Source organism: Hemibagrus wyckioides, linkage group LG04 (assembly GCF_019097595.1).
Source record: "Hemibagrus wyckioides isolate EC202008001 linkage group LG04, SWU_Hwy_1.0, whole genome shotgun sequence".
NCBI classification, from domain to species: Eukaryota; Metazoa; Chordata; class Actinopteri; order Siluriformes; family Bagridae; genus Hemibagrus; species Hemibagrus wyckioides.
The window spans coordinates 4,771,199-4,786,726 of NC_080713.1; the positions used below are offsets into that span (position 1 = coordinate 4,771,199).

The following is a 15,528-nucleotide window of genomic DNA, read 5'->3' on the forward strand; positions in this document are numbered from 1 at the left end:
TAATAATAAATTTTAATTATTATTATTATTATTGAAAGTTTAAAAGATAAAAATTCTGTCATGAAAATAGTAATGGCTAAAAAAAATAAAAAATATACAAATATAAAATAATAAATAATATAAAAAACAAAAATACTGAATTGTCAAATATTTATACCTTCGTTAAACCTTGGTAACAAATTGCAAAAGAAAAAAAAAAAAACGATGAAGGAAAATGACAATTTAAAAATTTTTACTTTTATTAATTTATCTGAATATAGTTCAAATAGACAAATAGAATTGAATACATTTCTACATCGCCCATTTTAAAACTTTTGTACCATGTGGCATTTTCATGTTCGTTTTTTCCCCTTTTTATTATTTTGCAAAAAGTAATGGGGGTGATTTGTGATTTTGGGGGAAATGATCAGTGTTACTGAGTAACACCATGCACCAAGTCAGGCAAACGTTAAAGATTAAAACTCATTACAGTAAAGAGTGTAGTGCAGTGGCAGAAGTGCAGATTAGAGGCAGTGGAGGTTAGGGGTAGGTTAAAAGAAGTGTTGCTTCACACGTGACACATTTTCCAGTGTTAGTTGCCCTGTGCAGTTGCACAGCACACGTAAAAACAAGCAGCAGGCTACAGGAGTCTTCTGTTTCACCCTGAAGCCTCTCACTCACTCACCCACACACACACACACACACACACACACACATGCAGTCCACTGCTGCAGATGCAGGACCCAATTGCTGACTGTTATCTGCTGCTGCGTGAGTGTGTGCGTGTGAGCATGTGCTTATGTGTGTTAGCCGAGGCGAGACCGGAGGAGATCACTGCAAGCGACGCTCCGCTAATGACCGTCCTCCAGCGTGTGATTCTCAAGCCTCCATAAATTAAGACTATTTAAGCCCAAAGACATTTTATAAGGGTGAGTTGGGTGACATCATCATCATCATCATCATCATCTAGGGAAAACTTTAATGCTGTGTAGTAACACTGACATGAAGGTCTTCCGCAAAATGGCAAATGCTGTCATGAGTTTTGCGACCAGTGTTTAAGATATTTTACACCACGGCCATTTATTTTCTTTTCAAGCACATATCTCTAAAATAGTTAGGTTTGTGCACATCAATGCACTCGTTATCGATCCGTTAACAATGTACACAGGGCTTTACAGAGTGATGTCAATATTTAATATTTAAGAAATTTAACGACTGACATGGTGAAGCTTTCTGTGAGGAGATTCTGTATGGAATTTATAGAACATTTTAGGAAGGAGTCTCCAGTGCTTCAGAAGTAAAGCTGTAACATTATGGTTACTGCCACTGGACAAACCTTCAGGACAGGCAGTTTCTCTGTAAGAATGAAAAGCTGCCTATCAAGAGGAAGAAAGTGAGAGCCCTGATGAGGGAGAGACCGTTTGTTTGTATTCCAATGCGACCCTTTTGTTTGACTCAACTAAAAATGGAAATTTACGGGCACTGTATATTCAGTCAACTTATTTTTTGATGGTGTGGAGAAACGACTACGGTGGAACCTTGAATTCTTAAGGCGAAAATCTGTATTTATCAGAAATGTATGTAAACTGTATGGCTGCATACAAAGAACTGACCCAAGCCAAGCATGTCCATGTCAAGGGTCCTCACAGGAAGTCGTGCCACCAAGCTTGGGCTAAAAATAGAACAGACCGCCCACGCCACTGATCTGTCAACAAAAAAACGCCCGAAAAATCACCTAGCTTTTGAACGCATGCAGGAGGAAACGTTGGTGTCGTAGGTTGACTCTTTCCAAACAGCTTTCACTGACTGGGAAAAAAATCGTAAACTTGCTCAGTTGGCTTCGCTTGGCTTCCTACTGAAGCAAAAAAGTTTCTGGACATACACGGAACTTAGCCGGCGTCCGGCTCGATTCGTTTGTACACTGAAAATGCCTTGTTTGCAAACGCAAATTTCTTCTTAAGGCGAAAGTTCATAACGGAGGGCATTCGTATGCCGAGGTTCCACTGTATGAAACACTGAATCATTAACTGCTACACAACAGGACATGCAGTCAGGTGCATAAATATTTGGACACAGCCCGACTTTCAGCTTTAACTTCAACTCTAGAGCACTTTTAATATTTGACCAATTTTTTGAAACATAATCATAAATTCTTGCACATCCTCTGCGGTACATGACTGGCTGAAATCTGTGACACACAGAAGCTTGGTTTCTTCCCTTCATTCTTCACTTCTTTGCCGTTGTCGTGGGTCGGTTTCAAAGTGTCCTTCAGGTCACCTGTAATGAGTTTGGAAGCATTTGGCTGAATCCGTGCAGATGTTTTAACCTCACAGGCTTCAGAATTCATCCTGCTGCTTTTCTCATTACAGGATGAAGTGCTTCAGATCATGAGCAGCTCCTTCACTTCTCCATGCTTTTCTCTTCCCCATCATTCTGCTACAAGTTGATCTTTGTCTCTACCTCATTCTCTCCCTTCCTTCCTTCCTTCCTTCCTTCCTCCCTCTCTCTCCCTCCCTTTCTTCCTGCCTTCCTTCCTTCTTTTTTTCCTTCCTTCCTTCCTGCCTTCCTTCTTTTTTTCCTTCCTGCCTGCCTTCCTCTCTCTCCCTCCCTTTCTTCCTCCCTTCTTCCTGCCTTCCTTCTTTTTTTCCTTTCTTCCTTTCTTCTTTTTTTCCTTTCATTCCTTCCTTCCTCCCTCTCATCCTTCCTTCCTTCCTTCCTTCCTCTCTCCCTTCCTTCCTTCCTTCCTTCCTTCCATCTGTGAGGGAATAACACAATTGTGTTTGATGTGAACCTTCAGTTATCAAAATTATTTTGTTCCCTTATATAAAATGTACTGGGATTCCTACAGTACATCATTCTCTTCATAATTTAATTTCACCTCCTGTCTATAACCTGTGGTATTTCAGCGTTGTCCAAATGTATACGAACCTAACAAACACGTCGCGGCAACTCATGACAGCGTATGATGGATGAAATCCTAACAACTATGTGCGTGTGTAATTCCTATGATACGGAGACCAGCTAAAGTGTTCTACAAATAATCTACAATCTACGTCAATAAACTCAGATTGAAAGCTATTTCAGAAGTACAAGGCTTCGTGTGAATTAGAATGAAGGGGGGTCAGTAATCAGATGAGAAATGGGATGAAATTGTAAAGTCATGCCCACCCCCTCCACAAAATACCCACATTTCCCATGATGCCACACTCACGATGTACAAAATATTTATGAACGATGGGCAATGATGTGTTGGTATTGGTATAAAGAATGGCTAAAAAGATCAGAGGATCAATGGGGAACCCTGCAAGAAAGCTTCACCACCAAACAAGAAAATGCAAGAGGGAAAGAACTGAAAAAAATAAATAAATAAAAAGAAAGAAAGAAAGAAATAAGAAAAGAGATAAACCGCAACCATCTGCAGCAAACAAGATCCAGCAGGTGGCAAACCCATCAAACTCATCAACTCACTGGCAGGGAAATGGGACTCAAACCCAGCAGCAAAACCAGCAGCTGAACAGAGTGCCATGATCCTGATCCTGCAAACTAGAGCTGAGAACTTTCATCAAATGCTTTTTCAAACGCCTGCTCGCACACACACCCTGGCATCCAACCAGTTCTCCAAATGTGGCTTTTACCATATGTCAAGAATTTGTCCACAGAATAAGTTCAGACTTACAGCTTTATCGCTGTGGATTTTCAATAAGCTTGTGTGTGTGTGTATGTGTGTGTGTGTGTGTGTGGGTGTTTTTTTCCTGATGTGCCAGTGTGTGTGTGCAAGTTTGATAGAAAGCCTCGGCGATGTGGTGCCATGCGAAACAGCACAGCTTTTTTGTCGTGCAGAAGTGTGTTCTGACCTCTCCATCCCCAGCCTAGAGAACCCGGCGTCCACACCAGGACAGAACGCACACACACATACAGAATTCAACGTTAATATCCCGGCTTCGTGTGTATTTCCCAGACAAAAGACGGAGACCAAACAAAGTTGCTGTTTCTGACAGTGACAAGATTTTCCTTAGAATAAAGCGAGCAAATAATAATAATAAATAATAAACAGTTGACGATTATGCTGTTTTTTTTTTTTTTTTTTTTTTAGTTAACAGAAATAATTTGATAATAATTGGGCTACATTTCTGAGGCAAAATGTACAGCATTAAACATACGGTATATAAGTACACTTTAAAAATCTGCAGTAAATAGCAGAATATATAAGAAAATTCTATTTGGCTAACAGAAACAATATATCTGTGAAAACAGTGCCTTGCAAAAGTTTACCCCCCCCCAGATTGTGGTCTGTGATATGTTTAAAGATTGAACCCTGATGGATAATTTAGGTCCATTCTCTTACAGAGAACAGCTTTGCATTTACTTTCACAGTGGAACCTCGGCATACGAATTTAATTCGCTCTGGAGGCGAGTTCTTAAGGTGAAAGTTTGTATATTACGCGAAATTGCGTATTTTCCCATAAGAAATAATGTAAATGCAGATAATCCGTTCCAGCCGCCCAAAAATACGACCAATATTCCCAATACGAAGCGTATGTAAACTGTTTGGCCGCTTACAAAGAACTGACCCAAGCCAAGGATTCCATGTCAAGGGTCCTCACAGGAAGTCATGCCACCAAGCTTGGGCTAAAAATAGAACAGACCGCCCACGCTAACAATCTGTCAATAAAAAATGCCTGAAAAACCACCTAGCTTTTAAACAACGTCGGTATCGTGGGTTGACTTTTTCGAAGCAGCTTTCGCTGACTAAAAATAAATTCGTAAACTTGCTTCGGTCAGCTTCACTTGGCTTTCCACTGACGCTAACAAGTTTTGAACGGCTTCCGGATGTACGCTCAACTTAGGCGGAGACAATGCTTTGTATGCCGATGCAAATTTCTTGCAAAATTTCAATTCTTAAGGCGTAAAGGATGACTTTCATATGCCGAGGTTCCACTGTATCTGATTTCATGTCTATAAAAACTTCTAGATTTTTTCATTTGGAAATAATTTTGCAAACATAATTGACTTAACAAACTCACTTCATTATTTGGGAAGGGGGGGGTGAATATTTATGCAAGGCATGGTATGCAAAGGAAGAAAAATGAAGGGAAGAATGATAAAAAACAATGTCGAGGAGGAAGATGTCTAGCTCTGAGAACTACAAAACTCGTCAAAAGCCCTCACCTTGCTCATCTTGCTCTTGCTGTCAGCGGTGAGGAAAGACATGTTATTAATCTCGTTCATCACCACAAAGTTCTGCTCCTCACGCTTGAAGTTCTGCAAAGGTCAGAAAAGCACAAACAACAGTAGACAGCTTTGTAGATGACCATTTGTAAGGAAATTATGATTAAAAAAAAAAAAAAAAGCAAGACGTCTTTAGACGAGACGAACGGCTGCATGTAGACTCACGTGAGATTTCGACCAGAAGATGAAAACTTCTCCCACCATCCTGAACAGGTCTTCAGCATCAGGATCAGGGCAGGTTAGCCATCTCGCTCTTTAAAAACACATGATATGAAGTTACAGCTCGGTGTCACTCGCTGACGTTGTGATCTGATTCTAACCTAAGCGTACAGAATTAGGGTTCAGAAGTACTACTGATCAGAAGGTTGTGAGTTCAAATCCCAGGTCCACCAAGCTGCCACTGCTGGGCCCCTAAACAAGGCCCTTAACCCTCAATTTGTCAGGATAGGGATTTTTCCATAGGTATAAAATACAGACCGAAATGCAGGGATAAAATGAGAAATTAGGGATTTATTAATAAAATAACAAAACGACATACACATGGAAAAACTAGGCAAATAATTTACATATATATATATATATATAATTTTGATATTCATTTCTCTATTTCTTTGTTTCATTTTATTATTTAATATTTATTTTTTATTATTCCTTTACATTTTTTATTTTTAGCTTTATTGTATGTGCCTTTTTTTTTTTATATATATTACTTTTAAAAAAGCATATGCTGAAAAAATCTAACTACTTGCACAGTTTAGCTAAAAATAGATAAAATAGATAGCGGTTTCAGTGTAACAACTTTAGCTATAGTTGTCCATATTCACCTGTTGTTGTCCACGTAGCGGATGAGCAGCGGATAAAGGGCGTACAGATCCCTGCAGAGCACAGCGAACTCATCCCGGATCGTTCCTTCCTCGCTGTTCACCTCCGTCTTGCCCTCCATTCGCAGCTGCTCTTCCTCAGCTACGACCTTCCCTGAGCGCTTCTTCAGCTTCTCCATAGTGGGGATGAAGTGAGACTTCAGCATCTCTGGCTTGGCTCTGCTAACGATGGGCTGGGCGAAAACTGAGCGAGAAAGAAAAAGAGCAAGAAGATAAATAACTTCTGTGACTTTTATTCTACTTGATAAACAGAAGTGACGTAGAACGTGTCACCATATGACCAGATCGTTATACAAAAATAAACAAAAATGGGAGTAGCATAACTCTCAAATTCAGTACTAAAATGTTTAAGTAAATGTTTATATGCAATTTGACAAAACACAAACACACACACATTATATATATATATATATAATCTGCCTAATATTGTGTTGGTCCCCCCGTTCTGACACATTTCTATCAGAACCAGCATTAACTTCTTAATAATTCTAAACAGCATTAACTGCAATTTTAACAACAGTAGCTCGTCTGTTAGATCGGATCACATGGGCCAGCCTTCACTCCCCACATGCATCGATGAGCCTTGGTCGCCCATGACCCTGTCACCGGTTCACCACTGTTCCTTCCTTGGACCACTTTTGATAAGATACTGACCACTGCAGACCGGGAACACCCCACAAGAGCTGATGCTCTGATCCAGTCGTCTAGGCATCACAATTTGGCCCTTCGTCAAACTTACTCAAATCTTTACGCTTGCCCATTTTTCCTGCTTCTAACACACGGACTATGAGGTTTGCAGTGGTCAGTATCTGCAGTGGCCCTTGTCAAATACGCTGCTTCTAACACATCAACTTTGAGGTCTGCAGTAGTCAGTATTTGCAGTGGTATCTGCAGTGGCCCTTCATCAAACTCGCTCACTTGTCCATTTTTCCTGCTTCTAACACATCAACTTTGAGGACAAAATGTTGACTTGCTGCCTAATATATCCCACCCACTAACAGGTGCCATGATGAGGAGATCATCAGTCTTAATCACTTCACTTGTCAGTGGTCGTTATGTTATGCCTGATCAGTGTATAACAGAAATAAGGTTGAACTCGTGTGACACACTAACCAGCGAGTCTCTTCATCCAGGAGGCCTCATCGATACCCAGGTTGTTGACAACGATCTTCATGATGCTGCCCAGCAGTTGGTTGAGGTGTTCAGAAGTGACCTCAGTACAGATTTGGCCCTCCAGCTCAGGGAAGTTCTCAGGCCCTCGTTCCCACCAGCGCAGGAGGTAGTTACACAGCATGGGCAGAGTGATCTCGATCACATGCGGCATCTCAGTGTAACGAGCTCCAGACTCTGCCAGGTCACCGATCTCTTTCATGAGCACGTCCAGCTCTGGGATGTCCAAGCACAACTCCTCCACCTGACTCGGGAGTCCAAGGACTAAAGAACAAGGAGGAGAAATCTCAAGGTACAGAACGAATAAAGGTCTACTCTATAAGTATGTTATTCAATATTCTTCCATTTTTAGTTACAATAAATTCTAAAAGTCAAGTCTATTTTCAAGCTGATTTTCCAGAGCCTTAATTATTAACTTTTGCTTATTACCAGACTTTTTGCAAACTTCTAATGACGTGACATCAAATACACGGCATAAGAACACCATCATAACAAAATGATTAATTAATTAAATCTCTAGATACATAAATTCATTTAAGTTTTATTTGTATAGCGCTTTCAACGATGGACATTGTCTCAAAGCAGCTCTACAGAAATATAAAAAATTTAAAAATGAATAAAAATAAAAATGTAAAAATTAATAGAATTAAAATGATAAAGTTTAATATGAAATTTATATTTACAGAGGGAAATAGGGGAGAATTGTAACTATGGAAACATCGTATTGTCATTTGTTAAGCACTTTTTCCTCTTTTTATTTCTAAAACTGCAGTAATGATAACAGCAAAACTCCTCCCTTTTGTGAAAATCTTTCAGTTTAATGTCATAAATTATATATGAATATTTAATATTATTATTTATTTATTTACTATTTAATTTAATATTATTTAAATTATTAAAGTATTATTTAAGTGTGAATATTTTTTATTTAATTATTTTAAAAAATATATTTTATTATTTCTTTATTTTTATTTGTTTTATTTTTTATATTTATTTTTACTTCCTTATTTTATTTTTCATATTCCTTTATTCCTTAATATATTTTATTTCTTTATTTTATTTGAAATGCCATTTTACGACTCGATTTTTTTTTAATACGGACAGTCATTAAAATCATTCCACGACATTTCATACTATGTATATATATAATTGTATACGTGACTAATAAAATTAGAATCTGAACTTTAAAAATAGAAATTTTAGACTGAAAAATATATGTCTACATAGAGATAAAAACTGCTAAAGGTAATGGCACTAGTTTCAGCTTACCATTTAACCATTTTAATATGAACGTTCCTTTGCTCTCCAAAGGATATACATAGAACCTTTTTTCCCCATAACCTCAGAGTTCCACACAGAACCATAAAGAACCTTTATTTTGAAAGTGTGATTGATTCAAGACAAGGGAACTGCTACTCACTCGCTCTCTCTCTTGGAGTCTTGGTTGTGTAGACTGAGTATGTGTTGAACTCATTGAGCTGAGGCTCCAGAAAAGCCACAGGCATAGCAGCAGCCAAGTGAGCCAGACACTCCCCAAGAGCAGGCCTCAGCCTGGAAAATACACAAATTCATACTATTACACACATGCAATATACAATACAACACAATATACGCAAACCTCATGCGGCTTGAGCGAAGAGGATACATTTCTGACAAGTAAAGCATAAAAGCTTGGAGATTTCACTCACTTTTCAGCATGGGGGGTCTTTACTGTACCCACAGAGTAGATGCTGCACATAAGCCGATAGCAGGATATCTGCAAGTCGTCCACTGGAAGAAAGAAGGACGAGAAGAAAGTATGAGCTTTGATAAAGCGACATGTTTAAGCTAAGAGTGAGTTGACTGGCACTTACAGATGACATCATCGCCAAACTGGTGCTGAGCGATGTGGTCGAAGAGTGACGTGAGCACCGGCAGCAGAGCGACGGTGGTGTAGTTAATATTTTGGGACACACCTTTAACCTGTAAGAGACAGAAAGATGTGTGTAGTGTAGCAGATAAGTGAGTTAGCGGTGTGTATCACAGGAAACGTATGATGGTGTTGCTTTAACTGAACATAGGAGTCTGTTCTGGTGGATAATCTTCTTCACCTGGTTTTTGGTGGACACCTTGCCCAGTTTAAGATTCTCAACCATCTTCTCGATGTCATCAGCAGCGCTCTCAAAGAACGAACGGAGGCCTGCTTTGACGATCTCTGGTCCGGATTTCATCACAGTCCTGCAGAGAGAGAGAGAGAGTTAGTTCGCTGCTTCTTGTTGTCAGCTTGGGTTTTTGACGCTTCACAATTGGCTATTTTCAGAGAAGTGTTTTGTTCAGTAAGAGAATCTTCAACTGTCCAGTTTGAGTCTGTGCCCATGACAGTCTCAGATTCTAGGAGAAGAACCTGAAATGATCTTCTGCTCTTGTGGAACACTCACCCTTAACTGTCCCTGTTTTGTGCTGAGATGCTTTTATGCTCCCCACGGATGTAAAGAGTGATTGTATGAGTTACTGTACCTTTCCCTTTCAACTTGAGCCAATCTTTTTCTCAGGACCTGTTGCTCACACAATCTTTAATGTTCATTTGGGTCTTTGTTTTGTATCAAATCACATCAGATCAGCAGGTTCATGAAACACTCAACCCAGCCAATCTGGCTCCAACTACAGTGCCACAGTTAAAATCTATTTTTATTTCTATTCTGACGTCTGACGTGAACGTGAACTGATCTGTTTCTGCATGATGAATGTATTCATAGTGCCGCTACAACATGCTTGGCTGACTGGATACCTGCATAAATAAGCAGGTGTGTGTGTGTGTGTGTGTGTTCCTATTAAAGTGGACAGTCAGTGTACATAAATATTTGTGAGTATTTTGAAACTCATCTCCACTGTACCTGGCATCCAGGGAGCGAGACAGGATGTGTAAGCAGTTTACCACTGCTGAAGCATCAGTTCCTGTACACAACACATGCCATGAACACAAGTCAAATGTACAGCTTCCATTAACACAGCAATGAAGCTTATATTATTTCACTGAGCTCATAATCATACTGTTCAAATCAGGATTAGTGTAAGAATTAGTGCCTTTTTTAAATTTCTGAGTTAAATTGTTGATTAGTAGAAAACATTTGGCAGTATGATCTACCCATGCCAAGTCACTAAGCATCCTCTGGTGTCAGAAAGACACTATACAATGAAAACATTATTATTATTATTATTATTGCTTTATTTATTTGTTTGTTTATTTATTTATTTATTTATTTCTCTGTTTATTTATTTGTTTGTTTGCTTGTTTGTTGGTTATTATTATTATTTTTATTATAGACCCAATTAAAAAAACGGCCATAAACAACGCATACACTTTGTCCATAAACATCTTGCCTTTATAACGATTTTAAAAGCGCACAAGCTCGCTGCATTATTCCATTCTCTGGTTTTGGTAGAATTATTATTATATATATTATAAGTGAAGACGCATACGCAGATAAGGCATAACATCCCCCTTTTGCTGCCAAAACAGCCCTGACCTGTCGAGGCTTGGACTCCACTAGATCCCTGAAGGTGCGCTGTGGTATCTGGCACCGAGATGTTAGCAGCAGATCCTTTAAGTCCCGGAGGTCCCACCTCGCAACTTACAGGATACTTTTGATAGATACTGACCACTGCAGACCGGGAACACCCCACAAGAGCTGCAGTGTTGGAGATGCTCTGATCCAGTGGTCTAGCCATCACAATTTGGCCCTTCGTCAAACTCGCTCAAATCCTTACGCTTGTCCATTTTTCCTGCTTCTAACACATCAACTTTGAGGACAAAATGTTGACTTGCTGCCTAATATATCCCACCCACTAACAGGTGCCATGATGAGGTGATCATCAGTCTTATTCACGGCACCTCTCAGTGGTCATAATGTTATGCCTGATCGGTGTACTTAATGACTTAGCTGTATATCATAGCTGTACTCCATATGCGTGAATCGAAGCGATGGCGTCACATGATGATTTTTAAAAATTGCATGATCCTCTGAATATCTAAGGAATAGGTTTGTTTGACTTTGTGTTCATTTCTGGATGGACTGAAATATTATCACAAGGTTATTATGACAAATATTATCAAATCAGAGTATTTGCTTTTTTTTTTTGGAGTAAGAATATGAATAATTGAGGCTAATATCTGAGAAATACCAGATAACAGTATGAGTATCAACGCACCGTTAATTATTATGCTCATTTTTCGGAGTGCAGTCATGGATGTGAGGAGAACTGGACAGCATTGTGCTCTCTGATCCTATGATCGTTATGAAACGGTTTAAAGTAACTGCTTGACAATGACTACGGTCACAATGGTTGCGATGAAAAAGCACATGCTGAATACTGCAAAGAAAACTGGAGCCGGTTGTCCGTTACGGGTTTCTAAAAGATCTTTTTAAAGTAACGTTATCTTCACTTTATCTTCAAGTCAGCTGCAAAGAGTTAAGCGAAGCACGGCAAATCACAGCAAGGCCACAGCAACAATGAGAGTGTGTGAGAGAGGAGGGGTGTTTATAAAAGGAAGAGAAAGGAAGGAGGAAAAGCAAAATGGAAGCTAGTACGAATTAGGATAAGAGAGATGGCCAGTGGCATCAAACCCTTAACGCTGGTTTCTTACCAAAGAGGGAAACTCTGTGCCTCACTAGAGCAGCCAACTTACAGAAGATACTGAGGCGTGGAGAAAGAGAGAGAGAGGGGGGAGGGGGAAGAAAAGAGAGATGAAAGAAAAGAAGGAGAAAGGATGGGAGGAGAAGAAAGAGGGTGAAGTTCCGAGCCATGAAAACAGAAGGGAAGGAATTAATATGGTCCAGTAAAACAATGAGGAGACAGAAAAAAGACAGGGCATTTGGGGCACATGGAGTACCAGAGGCAGAAGAGTATACAAGGAGCAGATGCATCTTTATCATGTAACAGCTTTATAGTCTATTCACACATTAAAGATTCGTATCATCCTATATATGCAGTGTAGTCTTCTTGCAGTTAGAGGTCAATTACCTGGCAATCATTTCTTTTTCCTTGTTGGAGGCGTGACCGCCGCTGCCCAGGACTTTAGCGGGAGTGGAAAGGAAGTAGAGGCAGTGGTTTTTAAAGTACTGGTTAATCAGTGGCAGCAGGATCTAAAAAGAAATGACCGGAAAGGAGTTTTTAATTGACGTGATCATGGGTCGATGATTTTCGCTAATTAAGAAAACGGAAGTTGTGTCACCTTGGCAAAAAATTTGATCTCCTGCTCGTGAGGGGATTTCTCGACTCGTCCACTACTCACAACAGCCTCTGGATTAACACACACACACACACACACATATCAACTGATATCCATCTAAACTGCGTATGTTTTCACATCCTGAGTATCTGAGACTCACCCAGATGTGCAATGAACTCCTGCGCGATCTCCATCCACTTCAGAAGCTTCTGGAGGAAGCCGTAAGCGAAACGTTTCTCGATGGAGGAGATCTCCTGCTCCATGTCCTTCAAGCCCCTGCACGAGGGAGAGAGGGGAGAGAGAGAGAGAGAGAGAGAGAGAGAGTGACAGAGACAAAGAGAAAGAGAAAGAAACAGAGAGAGAGAGGAAGTGAGAGAGAGAGAGAGAGAGAGAGACAGAGACAAAGAGAAACAGAGAGAGAGAGAGAGAGAGAGACAGAGACAGAGAGACAGTGACAGAGAGAGAGAGAGCGACAGAGACAAAGAGAAAGAAACAGAGAGAGAGAGAGGGAGTGAGAGAGAGAGAGAGAGAGAGAGAGAGAGCGACAGAGACAAAGAGAAAGAAACAGAGAGAGAGAGGGAGTGAGAGAGAGAGATTGAGAGAAAGAGAGAGAGACAGTGAGACAGAGACAAAGAGAAAGAAAGGGAGAGAGAGAGAGAGAGACATAGAGAAAGAGAAAGAAACAGAAAGAGAGAGAGAGAGAGATAGAGCGAGAGAGAGAGAGAGAGAGAGAGAGAGAGGGAGCAACAGAGACAAAGAAAGAGAGAAGGACAAATCAAAAGATTTTTTAACCCCTATTATCCTCCTATAATATTAACCCCCTATTACTATGTCTCTAAATATGTTTAACATATTTTTTTGCTTCATATTTAATGACTTTTCCTGATTTAATGACAATCAGGTAAACATAAAATGATCATGATAATATGTTTTCAGTTTTCAGTGTCCACAGTGTCCACAGTGTCAGTGTTCCAGGTGGTCAGTCTGACCCCTGGCTGTTTTAGCTGTTTAAAACACATAAAAAACATTCATCTGGTGTGGTTGTTTTGGATAATATTGAGGTCACTTTAAGGTCACTTTAGGGTTTTATGGTTGGGGTTATGTTTTATTTAAAAAGCTATTTACACTGATTAGGTATAACATTATGACCACTTGCCTAATATTGTGTTGCTCCCCCTTTTGCTGTCCAAACAGCCCTGACCCATTAAGATATGGACCCCACTAGATCCCTGAAGGTGTGCTGTGGTATCTGGCACCAAGTTGTTAACAGTAGATCCTTTAAGTCCTGCAAGTTATAAGGTGGGGCCTCCATGGACAAAACTTAAAGGATACTTACAGGACTTAAAGAATACTTTTGACAGATACTGACCACTGCAGACCAGGAACACCCCACAAGAGCTGCAGTTTTGGACATGCTCTGATCCAGTGGTCTAGCAAAATGTTTACTTGCTGCCTAATATATCCCACCCACTAACAGGTGCCATGATGAGGAGATCATAATTCCCCATAAAACCCCAAGGGCAATTAGGGGGTTAAAAAAAAATGACCAAATCAAGTTTTATAACAGACAGTGAGACTGTACCTAGTAACAGCATAGCCTTCAAACTGGAGGAATTTCAGCAGGTCTTGGGCTTTTTCCCTGTCCCGGGCTTTCTCCTTGGCCGTCAGAGTGTCATAAGGGACCAGCAGAGGATGGGTTCCACCACCTGAGGGAATGTTACAGTATGATTTGATTTCTATCAGTAATTTCAGCTAAAGTCAGGTGAAATAAAACAATGTTCCTCCAGGTACATGGTGCTACATAAAACAACACAGAACTAAAGAAGACCATAGCTGTGTATATTGCTAACTGAGAAAGACACTTCTGCCTCAAACGGTCTTATAGTCAGGGACCGTGTGTGGTCACAGTAATGGTGTATTGTACATTGACCAATTTTCAGAGAAGGCTCGATTGGATACAACAAATCCTCCAAAATCAGAATATTTGCACAGGAGATTATTTTTTTTATTTGTCAAATAAAATAAATAAAATAAAATAAAATAAAATAAAATAAAATAAAATAAAATAAAATAAAATAAAATAAAATAAAATAAATAAATCTAGCCTCTAGACCTCACCTTTGGCTTGAAGCTCCAGCTTCTTCTTCCTGCCCCAGGTATTGTGGTAATTTTCCGCCAGTTGTTCCGCCATAGACTAAAGATTAGAGAAGCATACAGAGAAATTTCAACCAAGAACTAAAGTACTGATACGTATATATTTCATACTGATACGTATATAATGGTTTGATCCTATTCCATACCTGCAGCTCTCTGGACAAAGCCATGGTGGTTAAATCCACAGGCTGGGGCGAGTATCCCTGACTAGGGTCATAAGTAGCCTGCAGGGATACACAAACACACCAGATTTGGACTTTTACAGCAATGTTTTGATAGCTTATCTTCTGTTTTCTTTTTATCAGAAAGTTACCTGAGCGGTTTGCGAGATCTTCCGCGTGGCTGCTTTCTCAATCTTTTCACCCTCATCCCGAGCTTTCTCTAAAGTCCACTCCCAGGCCAGCATGGCTTTAATGGATTCTTTGATGGGCCAGCGGTAGATCTCCTTATCCTGATTATAGCCAGATCATACGCTCGTGATGCAAAATACTCAACAGACTTTGTATGATTATAATACTCATATTGCATGCATTCAGACCTTTTCAGAGAAGGTTTTATAAGGCCGGAGCATAGGATGGGTCTTCCCAATCTCGTCCAGTGTCTCTCCATAGGTCCAGTTATTCTGGATCTGAACACAGAAGACATTTATTTTTTATAACACTCTGTTGTTTTATTTATTTAAAAAAAAAAAAAAAAGAGTTAAATATTTCAGGTGAGATCTGAGGTCATGTGACTAACCTTCTCGAAGGCCCACCTATCGTGGGTGTGCTCTGCGTATTTGTTGATGAAGGCGTCTAGTTTCTCGGGGATGATGGTGCTGTGAAGACACACAAGCATTAAAGGAGATTTTGAAGATGTTTCTTTAAAATATGTGGAGAAAATAAGGGAAGGAGGGAAGGGTAGGGA

General features: G+C 39.8%; 1 protein-coding gene across 17 annotated transcripts in view; it reads right to left on the reverse strand.

The window, feature by feature from the left end:
* The window catches only part of LOC131351896 (ryanodine receptor 1-like), a 97,551-nt gene that overhangs the window by 26,833 nt on the left and 55,190 nt on the right, over positions 1 to 15,528 (reverse strand). For 11 of the 17 annotated variants that reach the window (XM_058387593.1, XM_058387592.1, XM_058387589.1 and 8 more), the window contains 20 exons: positions 15,361 to 15,439; positions 15,161 to 15,250; positions 14,936 to 15,073; positions 14,769 to 14,846; positions 14,587 to 14,662; positions 14,051 to 14,174; positions 12,629 to 12,744; positions 12,472 to 12,539; positions 12,261 to 12,382; positions 11,884 to 11,933; positions 10,133 to 10,193; positions 9,350 to 9,476; positions 9,113 to 9,221; positions 8,948 to 9,029; positions 8,680 to 8,810; positions 7,203 to 7,523; positions 6,033 to 6,273; positions 5,374 to 5,461; positions 5,149 to 5,241; positions 3,834 to 3,848 (listed from right to left, as the gene is read on the reverse strand). In XM_058387593.1, coding sequence (XP_058243576.1) covers positions 3,834 to 3,848; positions 5,149 to 5,241; positions 5,374 to 5,461; positions 6,033 to 6,273; positions 7,203 to 7,523; positions 8,680 to 8,810; positions 8,948 to 9,029; positions 9,113 to 9,221; positions 9,350 to 9,476; positions 10,133 to 10,193; positions 11,884 to 11,933; positions 12,261 to 12,382; positions 12,472 to 12,539; positions 12,629 to 12,744; positions 14,051 to 14,174; positions 14,587 to 14,662; positions 14,769 to 14,846; positions 14,936 to 15,073; positions 15,161 to 15,250; positions 15,361 to 15,439 — 2,209 coding nt within the window. The remainder of the gene's footprint in view (positions 1 to 3,833; positions 3,849 to 5,148; positions 5,242 to 5,373; positions 5,462 to 6,032; positions 6,274 to 7,202; positions 7,524 to 8,679; positions 8,811 to 8,947; positions 9,030 to 9,112; positions 9,222 to 9,349; positions 9,477 to 10,132; positions 10,194 to 11,883; positions 11,934 to 12,260; positions 12,383 to 12,471; positions 12,540 to 12,628; positions 12,745 to 14,050; positions 14,175 to 14,586; positions 14,663 to 14,768; positions 14,847 to 14,935; positions 15,074 to 15,160; positions 15,251 to 15,360; positions 15,440 to 15,528) is intronic. The other 6 variants (XM_058387595.1, XM_058387590.1, XM_058387607.1 and 3 more) reach the window with 1 other exon arrangement.